The sequence below is a fragment of the Mustela lutreola genome, chromosome 12, assembly GCF_030435805.1.
Source record: "Mustela lutreola isolate mMusLut2 chromosome 12, mMusLut2.pri, whole genome shotgun sequence".
NCBI lineage: Eukaryota > Metazoa > Chordata > Mammalia > Carnivora > Mustelidae > Mustela > Mustela lutreola.
Genome location: NC_081301.1, coordinates 52,173,799 through 52,194,821, shown reverse-complemented (window position 1 = coordinate 52,194,821; position 21,023 = coordinate 52,173,799). Strand labels below are relative to the sequence as shown.

General features: G+C 39.6%; 1 protein-coding gene across 9 annotated transcripts in view; it reads right to left on the bottom strand.

The window, feature by feature from the left end:
- Positions 1-462: 462 nt before the first annotated feature.
- The window catches only part of BNC2 (basonuclin zinc finger protein 2), a 431,681-nt gene continuing 411,120 nt past the window's right edge, over positions 463-21,023 (bottom strand). For 7 of the 9 annotated variants that reach the window (XM_059143441.1, XM_059143440.1, XM_059143444.1 and 4 more), the window contains one exon: positions 463-10,467. In XM_059143441.1, coding sequence (XP_058999424.1) covers positions 9,807-10,467 — 661 coding nt within the window. In that variant the 3' untranslated portion in view covers positions 463-9,806. Of the gene's footprint in view, positions 10,468-12,051; positions 12,086-21,023 lie in introns of all 9 variants that reach the window. The other 2 variants (XM_059143449.1, XM_059143448.1) reach the window with 2 other exon arrangements.

Here is a 21,023-nt window from a genome sequence, read left to right as displayed (position 1 = left end):
CAGTCCACGAATTTCAAAGGGCGGGGGAGGGAAAACAGCGTATTTATAGAAAGCTAAGTGGCGAAGATACCTAAGTTCTCCCTTTGGTCTTTCTTTCCTAAAAAGAGCCTGGGCAAAGGGCTTTGGGGGAACAGGAATTCTGGGGAGACACAGAAAATTCATCCCTCCAGGGATGGCTTCAGCGAGGAAGACTGGGCAATGTTTGCTGGGCTCTGTCAGGACTGGCTAGAATCTTCATAGCTCTGAGTCAGCTTCGCCATCTGAGCAAGAGACAGGTTTGATCTTCCTAAGAAGAGTATTCAATAATACCAGGATTCAGTCCAAACCGGAGATTGACTCTGAGTTATACAACAAGTGTGCTTCAATAGCCTGAATTACCATGTGAGCTGAAGTGTTACTAAGTGTATTTTGTAAAGGTCTATTGGAGTTTGCTGAGGTTTCTTCAAATCAAGAAGGTAAGAAGAGGTTAGTGACTGATAAATCTTTAATATAAAAATTGTACAAGAATTCTGATACAAATTACAAGAGGTATTTGGACAAAATATGAATAAAATTCCATTTACATCCCCAAACCCTTATGCATTTTATGCAAAAGACATACGGTAGACAGTTATAGTACAGAAAATACAACAAAGGAAATAGCAAATAAAACTTTTCATTCCCTCAGACTACTAATCAAAACAAAGCAAAACAAAACAAAACAGAAAAAAACCCTCATTCAAGGTACATACAGTATTTCTGAAACTACCGACGTCACGAGTATTACATCGGGGGGTGCGAGCCATCCCTATCCCTTGGTGCAGCTGCCTTGTGGAGCACAGACTTTGGCTCTGTGACAGGCTTTAGCAGAAGAGACTATTTCGATGCAGATGAGAACAACGTAAACGAGGAAAGCAATGACCCCAAACTCTGGGGCAGGGAGAGGACCTATCTTGGTGAAAATTCCTTTTCCTCAAGATATTTCGATTCCCTTTGGCCACTTTTGCTGTCAAATATGCAGGTCAAGCCGAATGTTTTTGTTATGGAGACACACTGGTGGGCTTGGGGTAAAGTAGAATGTTAATGTGTTCTCCCAACTGTGTGAGGGATCTTGCTAGTTCTTGAAGGACTAGCCCTTCATCTGCAGGGGAGAACAGAGAGCTTTCCTTCCCAGAGCCTCAACCTGCCTCCAGCTTAGAGGAAGGGCCCAGCTGGCCTCAGACCAACGTCTCCCCCTGTTCCTTGAGCTTCCTTGACTCTCTGATCTCCGTGTATCTACAGTTAAACTCTCCTGCACTTTTTTCTTTTTTTTTTTTTTACTGGCACTGTTAGGAAAATGGTAACATTTCTCTGCAGGGCAGCTGAACCAAAGTTCGCATGGGAAAGCGAGTGCACCATATATTATAAATCTTAGATAGTCATATCAGGTTAATACATAATACTAGAACATCTCATTCACTTAATTCATGTTATGTAAACCCTGGACAGGGTAGAACACACACATGTTTCCAAAGTGATCAAAATCGGGATGAGGGAGGGAGTGTTCTACCTTCTTGCTCCAGAAAAGATTTTTTTTAAGGGGGTCGGTGAGATCGGAAGGAGAGCAAAGGGCGGGAGTGGAAAGATAATGAAAAAGTCAGGGGAGATTAAGATAGGCAATGAAAGGAATGGATTACTCTGTACAGAGACATGCAAAAACGCTCCAAATTGAGTACTAGATGAAAAAAAAAATAAACAATCAACCTTGGTTTATACATCTCAAGTGAACCTATTAACTCAGCGCATTATACCTCTTGAATCAATGCTTCTCCGCTACCGCACTGATTCTCAGGCGGGGCGGGGGAACCCTCGTCTCCCAGCGTGGAAAAGGCAGGCTGCTGGGCTCCCACTGAGACCCCGCCGGGTCAGCTCACCTTGCACTGGGACTACCAAGAGGCCTGGGGTTTTCTCCCTCTCTTTTGGAAAACACTTGCCGGGCCAGGTGAGAGGGGCTTTCCCACATATCCAGGGGCTCCCTAGAGTCCCCTCTCAGTCCTCGGGTCCCGCAGCGGAAGTGGGCAGGGCCGGTTAATAATGGATTGATTCGCCGTCTTCTTTGTGCATTACTTCAACATCACATTTGGCAACAGAAGCCTTATAAAGTCTTGGTATAGCACTTAGATACTCTCTCTCTTCAAGAAATATATTTTTATACTATCTACTTCTCTCCATTTTTTGTTAAAATACCTTTTTCTGCTCTTCCTTCCTTTCAAAGATTCTTTTCCTTTTTAAATGAAACTTAAGGAAAAAAAGCATTAAAAAAAAATTGGAAAGGTCCTCAAGCATCCCTGTTAATTCAAGGAGGAAAGCTAATATTAGTTAGCAGATCCTGTGCAATTTTGGCAATTGAGTTTTTAATTCATTTAAGATTCTATTAAGATGTTTGATAAATGATTGTAATATATACATACTGGAGGAACTAAAACAACATGAAGCCAACTGCTTTTTCTCTGACCCCAAGAATCCTTGCTCAAAGTGCTTCTCTCCCCAGTCCTCAGACTGGCTAATGAAATTATTTTGCACAAAGTTGTCAACAAAAACCTGTTAAGCTTTCTATCTCTAAGTCTCCTGCTTTTCTCCCTCCAAAAGTACACATCAAAGTTGACACCTGCACACATCTCATTCGGTTGACAAATGTATTTGCCATGTGACTGCTCACAGCGGGGGTCAACAACTTCTGTCAGACCCGCTGCCAGAGGGCGGGGAGGAGGCATGGAGTCCCCTGGTTCCGTGAGGACCTACAGATCGATCTTGGGCTTCACTCAGTCACTAACTAGCCACTTTCCAACCACCATTTAGCAGTTCAAAACAGTCCACTATACAAGAGCAGCAGCCACTACTTACAGGTGGTTTGGGCTCAAGGTATTTCGGAACGCAGCATTTTCATGTCTTCCTCCTCGTCACTTTTCTCTGTAAAGCGCGCTCTACTTGTAGTTATCAAAATCCTCCCCAAGTGGAGAATTTACCTCTTACATTTAGGGTAGTTCCTATTTTGGTGATTAAAGTAAGAAGCCCCATCACCTCTCCCACCCCCCGCTTTTTTGGGATTGTCAGTGCAGTTTCACAAAACGACAGTGAAGCTGTCACTTACACTGTGGATGCAGAGGTGTTCATTTCAAGGTACCTGTGTGCATTTAGATCAAAGCGAAAACAGCTCTTTACCACCATGCACAACCAACTTGTCTCCAACATATGCACTTTGCAAAGGGAAAGGAAAATACTATAATGCTTTCCTTCCAGAGTGTGGGGTGATCTCATTATGCCACTGACTTGTGGGACATTTTGTTCCAATTCTGGGGGCCACATCCAGTACTCCTAAAATGAGTGAGCATGGAATTGCAATACTTAGTTTCTAAAGACGCAAAGAATGCTGTCACAGGGTCTCTCTACTGACCCTTTAAGGAGTCATCTTGTTACTGTCCATTTAATAGCTGGAGAGGGATTTGGAGAGGCAGCCTCGGGCTTACCAAAGTAGCTTAGTAGGTGTGTGGGTGTGTGTGCGCGTGGGTGCGCACTTGTGTGTTGGGAGGAGAGGGAGAGAAGCAAGAAGGAAGAGGAAGAGGGGAGGGAGAGAGGGAGAGACGGAGAGGGAAGGAGAAAGACAGAGAGGGAGAGTTGTGAATGTGTGTGTACATCAGGGAACTCAGTGGGAAAGCCGAGCCCTTGTACTCCATTTCCCCCCCACAAGGGATAAACAGGCAATTACGCATCCTTTTATATTTGATGGCCAAGTGCTGAACTGGAAAGCACACTATTAGTTTGTGTCCCTTCAGGGCCAGGGCAATAAGTAGCCAGGAGAGCTGGGGCTGAGGCGGAGAGGGTGTTGTCTGCTGTTAGTGTGACAGTCTTGTCAGCAGCATTCACATTACTGGAAGGTAATAAAGTGACAAGTAAGTTATTAGAAAGATATGAGGTGAAATTGAACTGAAGCTTCTCACTGCTCAGCCCCAGCTTTTTCCTTTCCTCTTTTGTAATGGTCCACTATTTGTTACAAACTGAGCCTTGTCTTGATACTCTATATAAAAAAGTTTTTTTTTTTTTTTTTTTTTTTTTTTGCAGTAAAGGTCAAATGAATTTACAATAACACTTTAGAAAAGAATAAGGGTAGTTTTATAACAACTATAGGATGTTGTTTCAAAAATATATCTAGCATTATAATGAATGATAATGCTGATCCAATTCAGAGTACTTGTAAAAAATGCTCATTTTTAAAAAACCCCATCATTAGGCATTTGGAGTTTTCAGCAGATGCCAAAAGACAGTATCTGATGTCCAGTTATTGCCGCATGACCGCAAGCATCATCTTGGGCAAGATGTGGAAAGAAGGAGGATGACGGAAGGATACAGGGAAGGGTGGGTGTTTGGGCTGGAGTGATTGTAGACTAATTCACCCATTGGTGTTACAGCTGGATTTATAAACACTAATTCCAAGTTACCATTTATGGGGAGCAACTCTCCAACTACAGGGAGCAGGGAAATGAGTCCGAGACACATCAGATATGATCTTAATTCTAACACGAGGAAGACTGCCACATGCTTTCGCTTTGCAGGAAAACATGAAAACAGAAGAGTTACTTTTATGCTTCACAGGGAGGTAAATGAGCTCCCATTTTGGACAAGAAGGCTTTAGCCAAGTGGCATTACAATCATGGCTATAGGGCCATGCAAAAGTCATGATGCAAAAAATACATTTAAGAGCCCAGTTTGACCACCAGCCTTTTCTAGAACCTAGGTGACCCACCACATCTCTTTGCTTCCCTTAGGGACTCCACCATCACTTCCCACCCACAAAACAAAACCAAAAGCAAAGAAAACGCCCCCACAGTGCCCTTGTTGGCTATTCTGACCCGTAAGGAACCGGTATTTCCATGCAGCTGTCTTTGCTTTCCCCTGTTACTCAGACTGGGGTGCCGTGGTGCACCTGGTCATAGGGAGCTCTGTGGGGCGGTGCATCATATGCTCTCACCACTGCTAGGCACAAGTGTACCAGACCTTTCTTTTGCACAAACACTTCGGGTTCATTCACCATTTTCCTTTCTCGCTACCCCAAACCAGGGCAGGTACCAATCCTCTACTTGGTACCCCTTACTCTGCTTTTGGAAAAACTCATTCCCTCCAGTCTTTTTGGCACCTGCCTTTTATCGCCCTCCTTACCACCCTTAGGCCATACCCATTAAAAGACAAAGCATGGGAGGGAGAAGTGAGATCCTCTAACTTAAATATTCTGAGTTTTTAATGAATAAAATTTATTGTAATTGTTTAGAAGTTAAGGAGTATGTAAGGGGAATAAAAGAAAATTTCTTCTGGTTGTTTTCTTTGATAGCAGATGTGGTGTGTCTTATTACAGCTGAGTTTTATTTACTCTGTTAGTCAATCAAATCCAACGTTAACAGACCGAGTACAAGTTAGGACTGCTCAGGTCAACTGTTAGCAGTTAGCAGCATGTCCACCCCAAGCTGGTTCCCGGCTTATGTTTTAATTGCCAATGGCCTCCATTCTCATTTGCTTGGTACACATCTGGGGTGTGTACCTAGGAAGGGGTCCAAAAGGTCACTTTTATTTGGTGGGAATCTAGTACTTGGTTTCTCCTGAGTAAAATGGGGAGAAGGCCTCTGGAATCGCAGCCTATTCTTGGTATATTCCAAGTTTTTGTTTGTTTGGTTGGTTTTTTGTTAGTTTGTTTTTGTTTTAAGAGCAATGTATACAGTAACAGGGCTGTTAACCAAGGAAGTGTCTTTCTCCTCTTACTAGAAGGGCCTGGAAATTCATGACCAAAGAAATCACACTACAAGGACAGTGGCACCATTGTGCTAAACACATTTTCAAAAAAGATGTTATTCACGTTGAGAAAGAAAGCATTAATACCTTCAAATCTTTAAAAGGTCTCAGGCTGCACTGGACAGCTAGACTAGGATCCTGAGAAGCATTACATTGCACTGACTTATCTCCATACAATTAATAGCAGAACAAAGAGGGTCCAGCTTCTTAATCCCATTTTAAAAACCAAATTACGCATCATCTACCCCTCCTCTTGCTCTTTGCCGTCGCCTCTGCAGCGTGCAGGCGTTCCCTAAAGCAGACTCAGCCTCTCTGATATGTACAAAAACATAGTTTAAAATGATCAAAACAGTAAGTTTCGACATCAGCTAGTGAACATGCACATTAATAATACTGCCTCATTTTCTACCTGTGACAAAACCGTGGTTAAATCAATCAAATGGGGGAAAGCTGCTTGCATGAAAATCTGCATCGCCCTTCCTTTTCAGCCAGCACAGAATGGATGCAGCTCGAGAGAAACCGTTTCACCATAGAAAACTCCTACGAAAAAACAAACGAGTAGAAAACGGACAAAGACGAAGGGCCCAGTGATTAAAATGCTGATCTCTTTTGCCTTCCCGTTTGCAAGTAAGCCTTGGGATCACTGTCCTAACTAGATGTACAGTTAAGTCAAAACATTGTGCTCAGGCACACACCCAAGAACAAGCAACACTCTGGGACGGGAAGCCCTGTGCAATCCATAATGTTACATGTTAAGTCCAGGTGCCACTTTGCTTCCATCCACTCCCCCGGTCACTTTTTAAGCAAGTAGGCTTTATACTAGAAAGTGTTTTTCACCCATTTAGAAGGCCACCATAACATTTGGGCACTTGAGGCACAAAAGCAGTAGCAAATAGGGGAGACACTTCAAAACAAGAGCCAGTTGTCCAGGACTCATGGCCATTTCTCTGACAAATCTCAGGCGAACACATTCACAAGAGCAAGGGGAATTCTACTTGGAGAATCTCATTACTTCCGGGCTGTTCTAACTGGCTATTCACATTAGCCCGGGTTGTGGCAAGCAACAAACATTTGTTCTAAGCCCAGTTCATTTGCTGATGTGACCTGCTGACAGCTATGTAATTCACTCACGAGGGCTATTTGACCTTTTAGTTGACATTAAATTAAACAGACTAAACATTGATTCTGTACAAGATGAGTTCTAATAGCTCAGCCAAGAGTATAACTTTTAAATATCACTGAAATAAAAATGTGTTAATTTTCATAAAACTAGGTGTAATTCAGTCTTTCACAATCCAAAAGCTAGTGTCTCCCTAATCTCTTCTTGGGATACTAAAAAATATTTTTTCCACCCTTTTGACTCAAATCATTTGGTAGTGGGGCAACAGCGCAACACAGAGAATGCTAAGAGGACGAAAATGTTTGCAAACAAACTTTCATTATTCTAGTTCAATTTTTCACAAACATACTGTACATAGTCTTATATGGTATAAAACAAAGGAAAACATCTCTGTCTATTCAATTTAACACAACACCAAAATAAAGCAATTAAGACTTTGGGAAATTCAAAGGTACAAGAAAACAAAAATGGTTATTACTAATTCCTCAGCTTTTTACCGTAAACATTTGTCATTTAACAGACATAGTGTTTGATATGGTTTTTTTTGTACTGCGAATACTTTTGGTCTTTCCTCACTGGAGAACAAACGAATTAAACGAACCCCATAGTATCCTCTGAAGGAGATGAAAAGATGAAGCTTCTAGACAAGTCTAGCTTATCTTGAAGAATCTATTGTTTCTGAAATTTTTACAAATAAAAATACTGAATCCTCAACTAATGATGCTTATTTTTGGAAACAATAAATACTGTGAGGTACAATAAATCCTACAGGAATAATAACAACAACAGAAACATATTAACAGTTTCCTTTGGCAAATTTAACGGAAGTGAATGCTGATGTGAACATAGAAAAAATAATTACAAAACATATGAAAAATGGAAACAACATGCAAAGTTCAAACAAAGGGGGTATTTCTAACCTTGAGACCGATGAGAGAAATGTTTGAGGCCATTAAATGCAGAAAAGAAATACATTCTCTTTAAATTATTGTGTACTGTTAGACAAAATATTCCTTGTTTATCTGTCTTTCCCCCCTCCACTTAAAAAAAAAAAAAAAAAAGACAACAAAACACAGTCTGCAATGCACGTCCTAATGGTTTTGGCTGCAGACTGAACTTGAGTAAATATCATCATTTAGTCAGTATGTTGTGGTAGCTGAGGGCTGCCCATGTGGTTAACCAGCTCAGGCAACATGTGTAAACATCGGAAACAAAACAAAACAAAACAAAAAAGGTTTGGAGAATTGTCTCTCCCTCTTTCTCACTCTCAATTGCTGGGTTTCAGGCTTGCTTTCATTTCTCTCTGACAAATCATGTGGGGAAACACAAAACACTCAACAGTGAGAGATCCTATTTTAAACCCCCCTTCCTTCGTCTGGCTTTTCAGAAAGGAGTGTTGCTCAATTCAAGTTCAGCACATGTTTTCAAAGCTTCTGAGTAACTGCCGCTGTGAAATGTCTTTTGATTTTGTCTATCAAACGGGCCTGAATCATAGGACGACTGCCTAACTTGCAAAAAATTAGACAGCCATACAACAGACCAACCCAGTGCAGACTTACTTCTTTCTTTTTAAAGGAGAAGGGTTAGGTCCTTGGAAATGAGTGTTCAACACTTTTACTATTTTCAGCTTTGTTCCATAGTGAGTAATTTGGGCTTTTGTATCCTGAAATATTATCCTGCCTCTGAAGAGCAAATGCCTTGGCTGTTTCACACCACATAATTTTGTTTTCCTTTTATGTAACTTAACATATAAGCAAGAAGGATGCAATGTTGATTCTAATAACATTCGGCACTTGAAAGAATCACCAAGTGTTCTTTTTTTAAAGCGGTTTTCTGGTGGCCGACAAATTGGCCTGTGGTTATGTTGAGTGACTAATTGTATTTTCTTTTCTGGAAACTTGTGCAAAGTTGGCAGTTTTGTGTTAACACTAATACTTTTGTTTGGCATTTGTGCCCTATACTGACCAGACCATTTTTATACAAGTGAATTTTTTTAAAAAGACACTTACTTGAAGTATGGCAATAGTTTAAGGATAAAAAAAGAAGCATGGATATTACACATCCCCTTGTAGTGTATGAAAAAAAGTGCATGACTGGATTTATGTACTAGTACAGGACATTTTAAAAAATCAGATCTGTGCTGTAAAGCATGCCAGCACCTCTTTATCACTATATCTAGCAGGTAGTAAAAACAAGACCATGGTTTTTCTTTAAAAAAAAAAAATGTGCATTAATGCTAACATAAATGAATAGAGCTAGCCAGCAAACTATTTTTCTCCTGCATATCTAACAGCTGGATGTAACTGTAAAAATTAAACAAAAGAGTTAAACAACCATCAATACAATTGCTTTACATCATTGGCCTCTCAAGGCTAAATATTTACAGGTGAATCTGCCATGCTTTAATTGAAGATTCGCTCAAAACCTTAAAGTTCACAAAAGACAACTGTAAGAAGTTCCTTTTTTGTTTCTTTTTTCTTTTTTTTCCCCTTTTATTTATTTCTTTGCAGGCAACAGTTATGGGTATAACAAACTGTCCCTCTGGAGAGGACCGAGAATTCTTATTCTTTCAGAATTTGGGCTAGTTGCACACTTTGTGTGTGTGTGTGTATGTGTGTTTTAAGGGTACTCTGTTTTCACTCCCACCCCTTTCCCAAAACTATAAAGGAAAAAGAAAATAATTTCAAAAGCACCTAGTGTTCATCTTTTTATATCTAAAGAAAAGATGCGTGTGTGTGTATGTAGACACAGAGGCGTACATGTGTACACACACACACGCACACACGCACACATACACACACACCCAAGTACACAAGCACACACTGACTATGGCAGTTCAAATATGTAGGCCATCTGGTGAGAGCTGGCATCTGTAGTGTCCATTCTGAGCCTAATCTACTGAAGTGAAGGGAATGTTTTTGTGGAGATTAGGGTTCTGACTGTGCCGGTTTCGGCTTCGCACAGAGGAAAACATCATATTGCAACCGGGGACTTTGCACTTGTGCATTTCTCGCAAATGCACAGTTTTGTAGTGCACTCTCAAAGTCCCCTTGTTGCTGTACATTTTGTGGCAAATGTTGCACATGATCCCACCATTGCTCCCGGACAAGCTGTTGAACATCAGAGATCCTGGAACTTCGGCCCCTAAACTGCCGGGGAGGGCAGGGACCTCAGCCTTGTGTGCAGACTCCCCACTGTCACTCGCCCCATCGATGTCGTCGAGAAGAATCCCCTCGTCGCTGCCCGCGTCGGATTCTCGGGAGGAATGGATGCTGCTGCTGGACTGCAGGCTGGAGGTGGTGCTCAGGTCAAGGACCATGTAATCCTCTGCCATGCCTCTCCCGTACCCATTCAGGTGGGAGTCTTCAGTCCCTGCGGGAGAGGAGGCGTCTTCCCTGACATCAAGCCCCAAAGGGTGCTGGGCACCATAGATCTTCATCAAAAATTCATCCCGGAGGTCCTTGCTAAGGGAGGGCTGCGCTGAGTCCAGGCCCATGTCATCGAGTTCTTTGGTCAACAGTTTGCGATGCAGGTTTATGTTGGCGCTGTGTCTAGGAAAACAAGGTGGGGGGGAGGTGTACAGGGAGTGGGGAGGGGTGAGAAGAAGAAGAACATTTTAAAATTGATTCAGCTTCCACCAGGCATCAAATAAGCACATTCATTGCTAATTACACCATTATAAAAGCAAACATTTCCCTATATTCTCAGGATTTGGGAATAAGTGGTGGGGGGGGGGGAGTGCAATAAGGGGAGCCTTTCATTAACGTAATTTTTCGAAGAGTACAATTCCTCGATGGTAGGATGAATGCAAACCCATGCACCTTTCTCTCAATGATACTCTTAGCTTTCCTGGGTAGCAGCACCAGCGGCAGAGAATCTCACAGCAGAGATTTCAGAACATATGTTAAATAGGGTAAAAGAATGGAAACATGCTGCTTATCTAAACTGAGTAATTTGAATTTACACCTGAAAAAAACCAAAAAACCAAAAACCAAAACCAAGCCTCTTTTGCCTACGGTACTTCATTTAGAGGTATAAAAAAGATCAATTTTTTAAAAAAGTAAATGGTCTAGATAATTTCAGTTTAACTTTAAAACATAATGACATCTTCCCCCTCACCTGTCTATATTTCATGTTTTAGGAAGGAAAAAATTCAGTTTTATAGATCAGAATTTTGAAATAGGGTTGCAGACTCTATCATACATCCCTTTCCTCAGAATAATTTGGGATCTCAACTAATCTACTAGTAAACTGTGCTTCATTTTCAGAAGCTGTTGCATTTTACTGTTGAAAATGCTTTCATCAAGTAATTCAACCTTTAAAATGTAATCCTTTCAAACAAAGCCTGAATAATAGAAATTGTTTTTTAAAAACAAAACCCAACCACCCTTTAAAAAAATCACACTAAACAACAGAAAAAAACCAAAAGGACTAAAAAGAAAAGGATACACACAATAAATACCCCCCAAATCAAGCACAATATATGGTCCCCCTATTTTAACAACTGGAATCTGTACTTCTTGGACAAGCAAAACTTTTACTCTACTAAGTGCTTTGCTTGTGTAAAAACAAACAAAATAAACAAAGATAGGATTTGTCCCCCAGCATCCATAGGGATGCCATGATTTACAAAGCCTGATATGTTATTATCTATCTGAAAACAATGCCTTTGTATTTACATCCCCCATTTATTTTTAAAGTGCCCTTGGGCATATACCTCTCTCCACCTGCAAAGGCTCACATATTTGAACAAGCACCTAAATTGGAGGCTACCCTTCCAAAAAATAAACCAATAAATAAATACACAGATACATAAAAGCTTCTTGATAATGGCAGAAGCTCTACATCTTGAAGAAGTAACTGTGATAATAGAAATGACCTAGAATGGCCAGTATAACATTCAACAGACCTCCTGATTATAATTAAAACATATGCAAGACCAAAATGAGTCACTCCATTTGGTGACAAGCATGGCAAATTTCTTAGAGATGGTTGAGAGGTATGTGCCTCAGAGACAAGAAAGGCAGGAAAAGACTTCTCCACCTTTCCACACAAGACAATATATAGCACTCTGGGTGTTAAGGGGTAGAGGGGAGCAGCCCTCTCCACACTGCACTTAGGAAGGCTGAGCTTACCTTGTGATAATAAGATCAGCTTTCTAATCTTTTGCTAAATCGATCACAAAAGAAAGCAAGAATGAGAGACAGAGAGAGAGAAAGAGAGAGAGAGAGAGAGAGAGAGAGAGAAAACAAATTCACATTCTAGACATCTGGTTTAAAAAAAAACTTAAACAATAAAATAGGGATTTAAAATGTTCTGATCACAAAATCATTTTCTGTCATTAAGCGATCATCTCATATGCTGTCTTGATGATTTTCAGATCAGCTGTATAATCCAAAAATCATGAATCGAATTAAGATAAACTAAATTCACAGCATCATTATCATCCATAAATGAGTTCCACACAGATGCATGCGGGGTGGGGAGGGGCGGGGAGTATGCGAGTGATAAACAGAAGCTGTCCCCACGGTCCCTGCTCTGACACTGTTGCTCCCCGTGTCCTGGGTGTCAGATGACAGATGACTCCAAGTGCAGTTGCTAAGCAGAGTGCAGGAAACACCTACTGTGCGGTCTCCACCCTGACATGCGGGTGTGACGCCCCCACACTTACTATAGGAATGTGGAAACAGAGTTACACTGCGTCCTATGACTCTATTGATAAAACAAACTGCCAACCATAAGTAGCCCGCAAAAGCCTACCCCTCTGTTTATTATTTTTAACACCCTCCCCACTTTAATTTCACAAGCACACATTTTATGACGACTGTAATCTAGAACTCCGTTGCTTCTCACACATCTGCAGTTACCACTTCCTAGATTCACTGCTGAGAAAACAGCAGCCAGACACACAGCAGTCACATCCAGACACACTGAATAAGGAAGAATAAATTAACATTGACAAGAGGACACACGGATCACCCAGATGGACACTTCTTTCCTAAGATGACTTGTGAAATTACACATCTCTACTGATATGTTACCAGGAAGAGATGTTTCTCTTCATTTCTCACTTACAGCAACAGAAATCTGTAATCTAATTAGATGATGTACCAGCCCTCAATATCTGTCAACCAAACGATGTGCAGAAATGTGTAGACCAGCTCTGGCACTCTGTTCAACAGTGTCCCTTTTCCGCTGTCAGCAGTACTGTTGGCCTCTGCTAATATAATTACATTGACTTTTATTCAATTAAGTGCCATCCCTTGCTTAAAAAAAAAAAAAAGGCTATTTTATCAATTGATTCAGGTGTAATGCAATAATAAAGATGAACTCATGGCAGTGCATTAGCTCTGCTGTTCATAACTTCAGTACAAGGGTTCATTCATGGTAGTCGATTTCCATTATGCAACCACAGTTCCAGAGAATTGATTCTTTTATGCTCATTTCTTAATCTATTTCATTTTTGTTTAATAATCCTCCTAAATACCATATGCAAAACACTTGAAGTGGGGATGGGAAGAACAGGCTGTGGAAAGTCTGCTCACTCTTGTGATACCAGGCTTGGGAGATTTTCTAACAAACTCACATAGTAATGTTTGGGGGGTAAGAGGAAAAGCGAGAGGAGGAGAAAAAGAAGAGAGTCTTTAGAGAGTACGGATCCTGTTCCTCAAGAGGTTAGGTTCAGCCTCTACAGAGTAGACAGAAGGCAGCACTGGATCTTAACATAGACCAATTGCTGGACTCTGGAATCAGTCGATCCAAACCATTAGTTGTCATAAAACACCGTCCTCATGAGGAGATACAAAGACCTAGGGTTAATAGCAATTTATAAGTTCATTTGGATCAGCAAAATCAAAGAGGTAAAAAGAAAGGGAAGATGGAAGAGACACAGAAAGAACTCATGCCTACTGTCCATCAGATGGAGAGAAGGACTCTAAAATGGAGGAAGGCCAGAGAGTGCTGGAAATCAGAGAAAGAGCCCTCGCAGAGGAAGCAGTGTTGCAGATGTGTGTAATAAGTGGAAGGAACAATCTATGAAGGAACCCAGTTTTGAGTTTTCCAGAGACAGATGGTTTTCCTAGAAATGGACTTACTATGAATATTTATCTCCAGAAGAGAGAGAGAAATAATCTTTAGCAAAAATCTAGATTATATTCAAACTTATTATATGATACAAGATCATACACATCACGAAAGCTCTTTCTACTTGCTTTGATACTTGCTGCTGATACACAGATGTATATTGCTCTCATGGAAAAAAAAATGACTTGGATGGAGAGAGAAGATGAGGTCCTAGGCAGAAAGGGTAAGCATCTGGTCTTAATAGGGATTTGGTGTTAATGAATACAGACAGTACTACTTACTAAGAGAGGAGTCCAAAATGTAGCCCCAAGATGGTCATTTTCAAGACTACAAACTAAATCTCATTCAATCTCCAGCCTCCTGCAGTAAAGTAGAATACTTTGCACATAGGAGATACTTGAAAGTACGTTTATTTGCCTTCTATCAATAATATGCATAAGTCGTAAAGAAGTTTCTCCCAAAATATACTGTAGAAGAGAAAACAATGATCCCAAGATTGGAACCATGTAACAGAATATTTAAGAAAAGGCAGTGGTAATACAGCAAAGGGTAATTCTGGCCCTATTAATACCCTTGTGTGTACACAGAAACACTATGTAGATTAAGGCATGACACAGTCCTGTAACTTGGACTTGCTTGGAATTACAACTACTTTCTCTGAGCCTCTGTACTCTTTCCTACACCTTCCACACTGTGAGTTTACAAAATGCCTTTTGAAAACTAAGATTATCCTTAAGAGCAAAAAGTAAGGACGCCTTGGGTAGGAGAAGTCATGAAACCAAACTTAACACTTTGAAATGCTGAGTGGAAGTACTCTTACTGGACTAAAGTGGACCACCATTCTTTTTGTTTCTTTAATAAAAAATTTTACTTATGTCAATTATATCTCAATTAAAAAAATAAAACTTTACAATGCATCCACAGAAGACATCAAATTAATCAAACACAGCTAAGTAAATACATAAATACAAAGTGAGAGAAAATAAGAGAGAAAAACAAGTCTTGCTGGGCACTTCCTTTTTCATGTCTCTCTTGTTCCAATGCCCAGTTCAACTAATACAATGTTTGACTTGTAAAAATTAAAGTTAAAAACATTTAAAAGAAAAAGTGCTTCGAGGTTTTAACTTTGACTTGGATATATACGGAAGGAACTTTTTTTTTAAGGAAAAATTTCATGTTCAAATTAGAAAATCAGAATGTAGTAGTCAAAATGGTGAATGGTGAATCAGACCATAGGTTACATGAGAAGTTCAACATCTAAATCTTAATTCTTTATCAGTTTTGAAGCATTCTAAACTCAGTGAAACAAAATACTTGATAAATAATTACAATATCTCAGGCAAAATAGAATTGAGGCTCCATATTGGATTAATTTTTGTCTTTATTTTCTTGCTTATGTTTGCCACTCAACACACACACACACACACACACATGCCCCTCAAATTACATTGTCCAGAATGATTATGATGTATACATAACAGATACCCCCCAAAATGGTGTGTGTGTGTGTATTTATATACATATGCATATATGATAGAGAAATAAACTTATAGCCATTTTGGAAAAACCTAGATGCCGGATTTCAATGTACTGTGGGATACTGAATCATCAACACTCCTTAACAGAAATGTACATCATCTATCCAAATCCACAGAAATGAAAAATTAAAACCTCTGCCCCTCATTAATTCTCTTCTTATCTGGATTGCTCTGACATTATCTGTTGTATTTAACTCCTCACAATTTTTGTATTAATGGTAGGAGGCTTACAGCTCTGTGAGTTAAATCACATTTTTTGATAGTACACATTTCTGCAAAACTAGTAGTTGTTCTATAGGCAATTATCTAAAGACCCTCTCCAGAAGAGCTGAAAACCATCTCTAGCTCTCACACACACACACACACACACACAAACTGAATGTACAGTTTTAGTGAATGCTCAAGAAAAAACAAAACAAAACAAAAGTACATATTAAATGTAAGAAATAAAAGCTAAGCAAATTCTTGCAAATTAAAACTATGAAATTCAGTCACTTCAATTTCTTTCAATATAAAACAAATCATCCATACTGGTCACGCAGACAGTTCCCTCTACATTCAAATTATTCACTTGAAGATAAGCTCCCACCAAACTCTTTAGGGGTTTAGCTAATTTACTGCACAGATACGGCACGTCTGTTGTAATAACAGGTAGGATGTATTGGGGTCGACCATTTATCAGAATTAGACTTCTTTTCTCAATTCACAGTGAATTATGCTGCCTACATGACTCCCCTCTCTCTGAGCCTGCCATCCCCTCATGGCCCCTAATGTGGCAGGCAAACAAAATTGACAGTCTCATCTTGTCAACAAGGGGCGATTCTCCTGAGAAGCCATTTAACTTTGCCGAGGAAGCAATGTATTAATGTGCATGTCCCAGCAATGTTAATCATCTTCAAGCTTCCGACCTAACTTTGACGTGAACGAAATCACCAAATTTGTTTACTAAATGAATCGTAATATGCTAATAAGAAAGCATGACATATATGGAAAAGCCAAACAGATGGTTTGTTTACTCCACTTTGCAACTTTATAAATGTTGTAACTCTGAAGATGTTAGTGAGAATTATTGGTTTGTTGGCAGAGGCAAACGTGTCTTTCGCATACTAAATCTGGCGCTACAGTTAGAAAACATTTTGTCATTGCTGTGGAATGCATAAAAAATGTTAATGTAGTAATGGCATTTGGGAAGGCAGATTGGTAGATGGAAAATGCCGGATGCTCAGGTTAAGTGTAGAATTGATATCCAACAGCCCTGTTCCCTAACCATTTTACTTTTGAGTTGCATCTGACACATCAAGGCTTCTCCAGGGTGCTGATTGAATTCAATAGGTACCTGTTGCATTGTAACGTGAGAGGAGTGCTACACTGTGAAGAGGGTTATGTTTTCACAGCATTCAGAAATGTTCTCAGTTAGGCAGCTCATATGGTGCTCAGTTTACTACTATTGGTGGGAAGAAAAAAGGCCATGAACACTGACGTCTTTTAAGGAATGAAACAAATCTGAGTTCTAATACACACACACACCTGGATGAACTAAACCTCAAATCTTCCAACCCTTGTGTTAATGGTCTGACTTTAATAAAGAGCCTAGAAGACCTATGTCTAAAATAATAGGAACACATTTTTCTCTTGAAAATTTTCTGCCATTTAAAAAGTAAGCATTCTTTTTTAATACAATGTGAAACCTCTATTTCTTTCTGAGATCATTTTCAAAGGAAATACTTCCTAAGACCAAATATTCAAAATGTTTTACATTATTAAAATGGTTAATTTAAGAGAAGAATAAATGAAACAAGATGGGATTGGGAGGGAGACAAACCATAAGTGACTCTTAATCTCACAAAACAAACTGAGGGTTGCTGGGGGCAAGGGGTTTGGGAGAAGGGGGGTGGGGTTATGGACATCGGGGAGGGTATGTGCTTCGGTGAGTGCTGTGAGGTGTGTAAACCTGGCGATTCACAGACCTGTACCCCTGGGGATAAAAATATATTATATGTTTATAAAAAATTAAAAATTAAAAATTAAAAAAAAGGTTAATTTAAGAACTTTTAAAAAGTTAAGACTAGGACTCTTAGAGATTCCCAATTTTATAGACCACCAGTATTATCATTTAGCTATGGCCTTATCTGGAATTCTATGTTAAAAATGAAACTATTTAAGATATATGAACAAGGGCGCCTGGTTTAAACACTCTGCCTTGAGCTCAGGTCATGATCCCAGCGTCCTGGGATCAAGCCCCGCACCGGGCTCTCTGCTTAGCAGGAAGCCTGCTTCCTCCTCTCTCTCTTCCTCCTCTCTGCCTACTTGTGATCTCTGTCAAATAAATAAATAAAATCTTAAAAAAAAAAAGATACATGAACAAAAAGAATGTGCAAAATCTAATTTGTGTTCTTGGTTAAATAATGTCAAACGTACCAATGAAAACTTTAACTCACCAGCAATGTACCTATGCCATTAAACATCTCAATTTTTAGAAACACTCAATTTTTGTGAAATTATTTTTACTTTTTATTCACATGAGCATAGGGAAAGGAGAATTTTATGTTAAAATATCTGCTTATTTCTCTCAACATTATGAGCCATAACCCCCAACTTCTCAGTCCTACATATCGAGACTACCACTAATCAAGTGGGATTTCCATATAGTGCTGAAATCTTTACCCACCTGCAAAAGAGAAATGAGAGAACAAAGTGATCTAAAGAAACCACTGAGTTCATCTTGCTGCCCAAGGATCACTTCAGAGCAAGAGACATTAGCAGCTGTCCCTGGCGCTTATATCTCATTTGAAACATCTCCTCAATCCTGACCAACAAAGAAAATTTCAATAAAGTACTTTTACTGGTTTAACAACAGGGAGCTCCTGGGATTGTCAAAGTGCTAAGCCTTTTCCAAGGAGAGAAAAAAATCAGCAGCTCAAATATAATTAACCTTCTATTCTCAATGCAAATGGCCATGCACAGGAGCTCTGCAGTCTATTAGCAAAGTTATAATGGCCAACAGGCAGAAGCAAAATTGGTCAAAAAGTTGGCTGCTGCTGTCATATTTTTGGAATTATGATTAATGGCACTAATAATGTGGATGATTACTGATATGTGTATCTCCAGCAGTTTATCATATTGCTCTGGCTGCCTACGTCCACAATAAACAGGATGCTATCATTTACCTCTTTATTGAAGGCAATCCTTCTCTTGAAGGAGCATATTCTAATTACTTCGTAATGTTTTATGTCTTAAACATTTTGCAGCTCTGGACCTTGCCAACTGCTTCATGTCTACCATTGATTAATTACTGAATGTTTAATCAAAATTTAGAATCTAATGTAGTCATTTATGAGCACACTGCAGTGCCAAAGTAGTTAGGCTTTGCTCCCAAGTTTGGAGAGTGTTGGGTTCAAAATCAAATCCCAGCTATGTATGAGGATCCAAGAATTTCACCTTGGGTGCTCTGAGGTTGCCAATTCTATCTCTGCTGATGAATGGAAGGTAATCTAACTACAGGGTAAATAGCATCTTTCCCCACCCTCTCCCTACCGGTTTTCCTATCCTCTTTCCCCAGTTCCCTAATCGACAGAGCAGCGCCATTGGCTGCTTCTGAGAACAAGACAGTCCTTGTGAACAACCATCACGAGAACATAGTTTTGAAGTGGTTAAACAAGTGAAAAATAATTTGCTGGGACAAATACATGAGTTTTTTTTTAATGTGGATTTTTTATGGTACTGTCATACAACCATTCACCGTTGAAGTTAAGTGTTTTTTTAATACCATTACTGAACTGCTGAAATGGATGCTAATATAGCTTGGAGTGCTAATGTCAAGTCCTGGTAATAAAAAAGACAGACTGCTGAATGAAATAATTTCAAGTAAAAAATAGAACAAAAGTGCTCTCTCTCTTGCTCTCCGCTTTTATTGAATTGGGACTGACTGAGCCAATTGCTTTAGAAGTCTGTAAAACACAATTACTAGTGAGCGAACTGACCCACCAGTGCCCCCTCAGTGACAGAGTGGGCTAAAAAGGCAGCAGACTCAGAGCGGCTCTCCTCAGCTGGCCACCGGACCGAAGAGGCTGCCTTCTGAGCGTCCGTCATGCTCCTTGTCCCAATCTGTCTCTTTTTACTTACAAAATCCAGTTATTTCCCATCAATGTGATAAAGTAACTTCATACATTACTTTCCAAGATGAACATGTCTGTTCTGGCAATTAAGGATGATCAGTCTTTTGATATTCTTATTTATGTGGATGTTTATGTATAAACACACATATACATTACGTGGATGCATTTAGATTAGGACGTTAGCATATTTTTTGAATAGCTGGTAATAATTCAGATTGATAAATGCTCTAGCAAAAGTGAAGCATCACTTATATATGTTCAGCTGGAAACACTTGGCTTTTTTTTTTTTTCCCAAGGTAAAGTCAAAATAATTAGAGCAAGCAAGAAAAAGAATTGAACCAGAAGTGGGTAACATTTTTCCCCCTAGTTAATAAAAGAAGTAATAAACTCCATAAAGTACTAGAGTTAAGATCACTAACACTTCAGGCATAACAGCTTTTTACCAGGAATTTACAACTTCTGTTTTAATTCAAGCAGCTTGCATTGGGACATAAAATTGAGGTATTTTTTAAAAGTGTAGTTTTATGTTAAGTAACTGAAGAAAAATTGTCCTTTCCTACAAAGTAGTCTTTCCTCTTCTTTCATAGCCTGCTTCTTTCTCAAACATGCATGTACATGTACACACACACACACACACACACACACCCCACGGCACTCAAGAACTGAAGTTACCAAATCCCTTTTTTATGACATTGTAATTTTTTGGCAAGTGTAAACTCCTTTCATATTCTGCCACATTCATTTATTTGAAGCTTGTGGGAGTCTTAGAGCAAAACATTAAATTATTTCTGAGGCTTTAGAAAAAAGAAAAAAGAAATGCTTTCTAGCCCAACCCTCACTAAGAAATTTCAGCAGAGAGAGGAAAGTCTCCCTTCCTCTTAGCACAACAACAAATGATCACTCACAGCAAGAGAGCTGGTAAGAAGCCTTTCACCTGAGAGAGAACCACTCTGGACAACACTGATACTATCGACTGCTAATTCACACTTTCAGTGTGAATGGCCTCCGTTTTTTAAAAAGAAAAGATTATCTACAGGAACAAGTATCTTGAATAATTATGTAGAAGAATAATTATGACCAGACCAGTGAAGTCTATCACGGTGTCAGGTAGATGGAGGCAGGCCCCAGAGAGGTGGAAATCAGGAAGATGATCCTTCCAAGGTGTTGCCAATCGTGAAAAATACTGCCTCTGTGAACTCCGTATGCGCATTCTGTTCTAACTGCAACTTTTACCTGAATTTTCAAGATAATGCTGGCAAGAGTAACAGCCTGTTCCTTTCAAAGAGAGGGTAAGAATAAGCAGTGTGTAGGAAGCATGTTTGTGCTAAGGAGGTTATGTATTGATAAGAGATTTAATGTAACACTCACTCA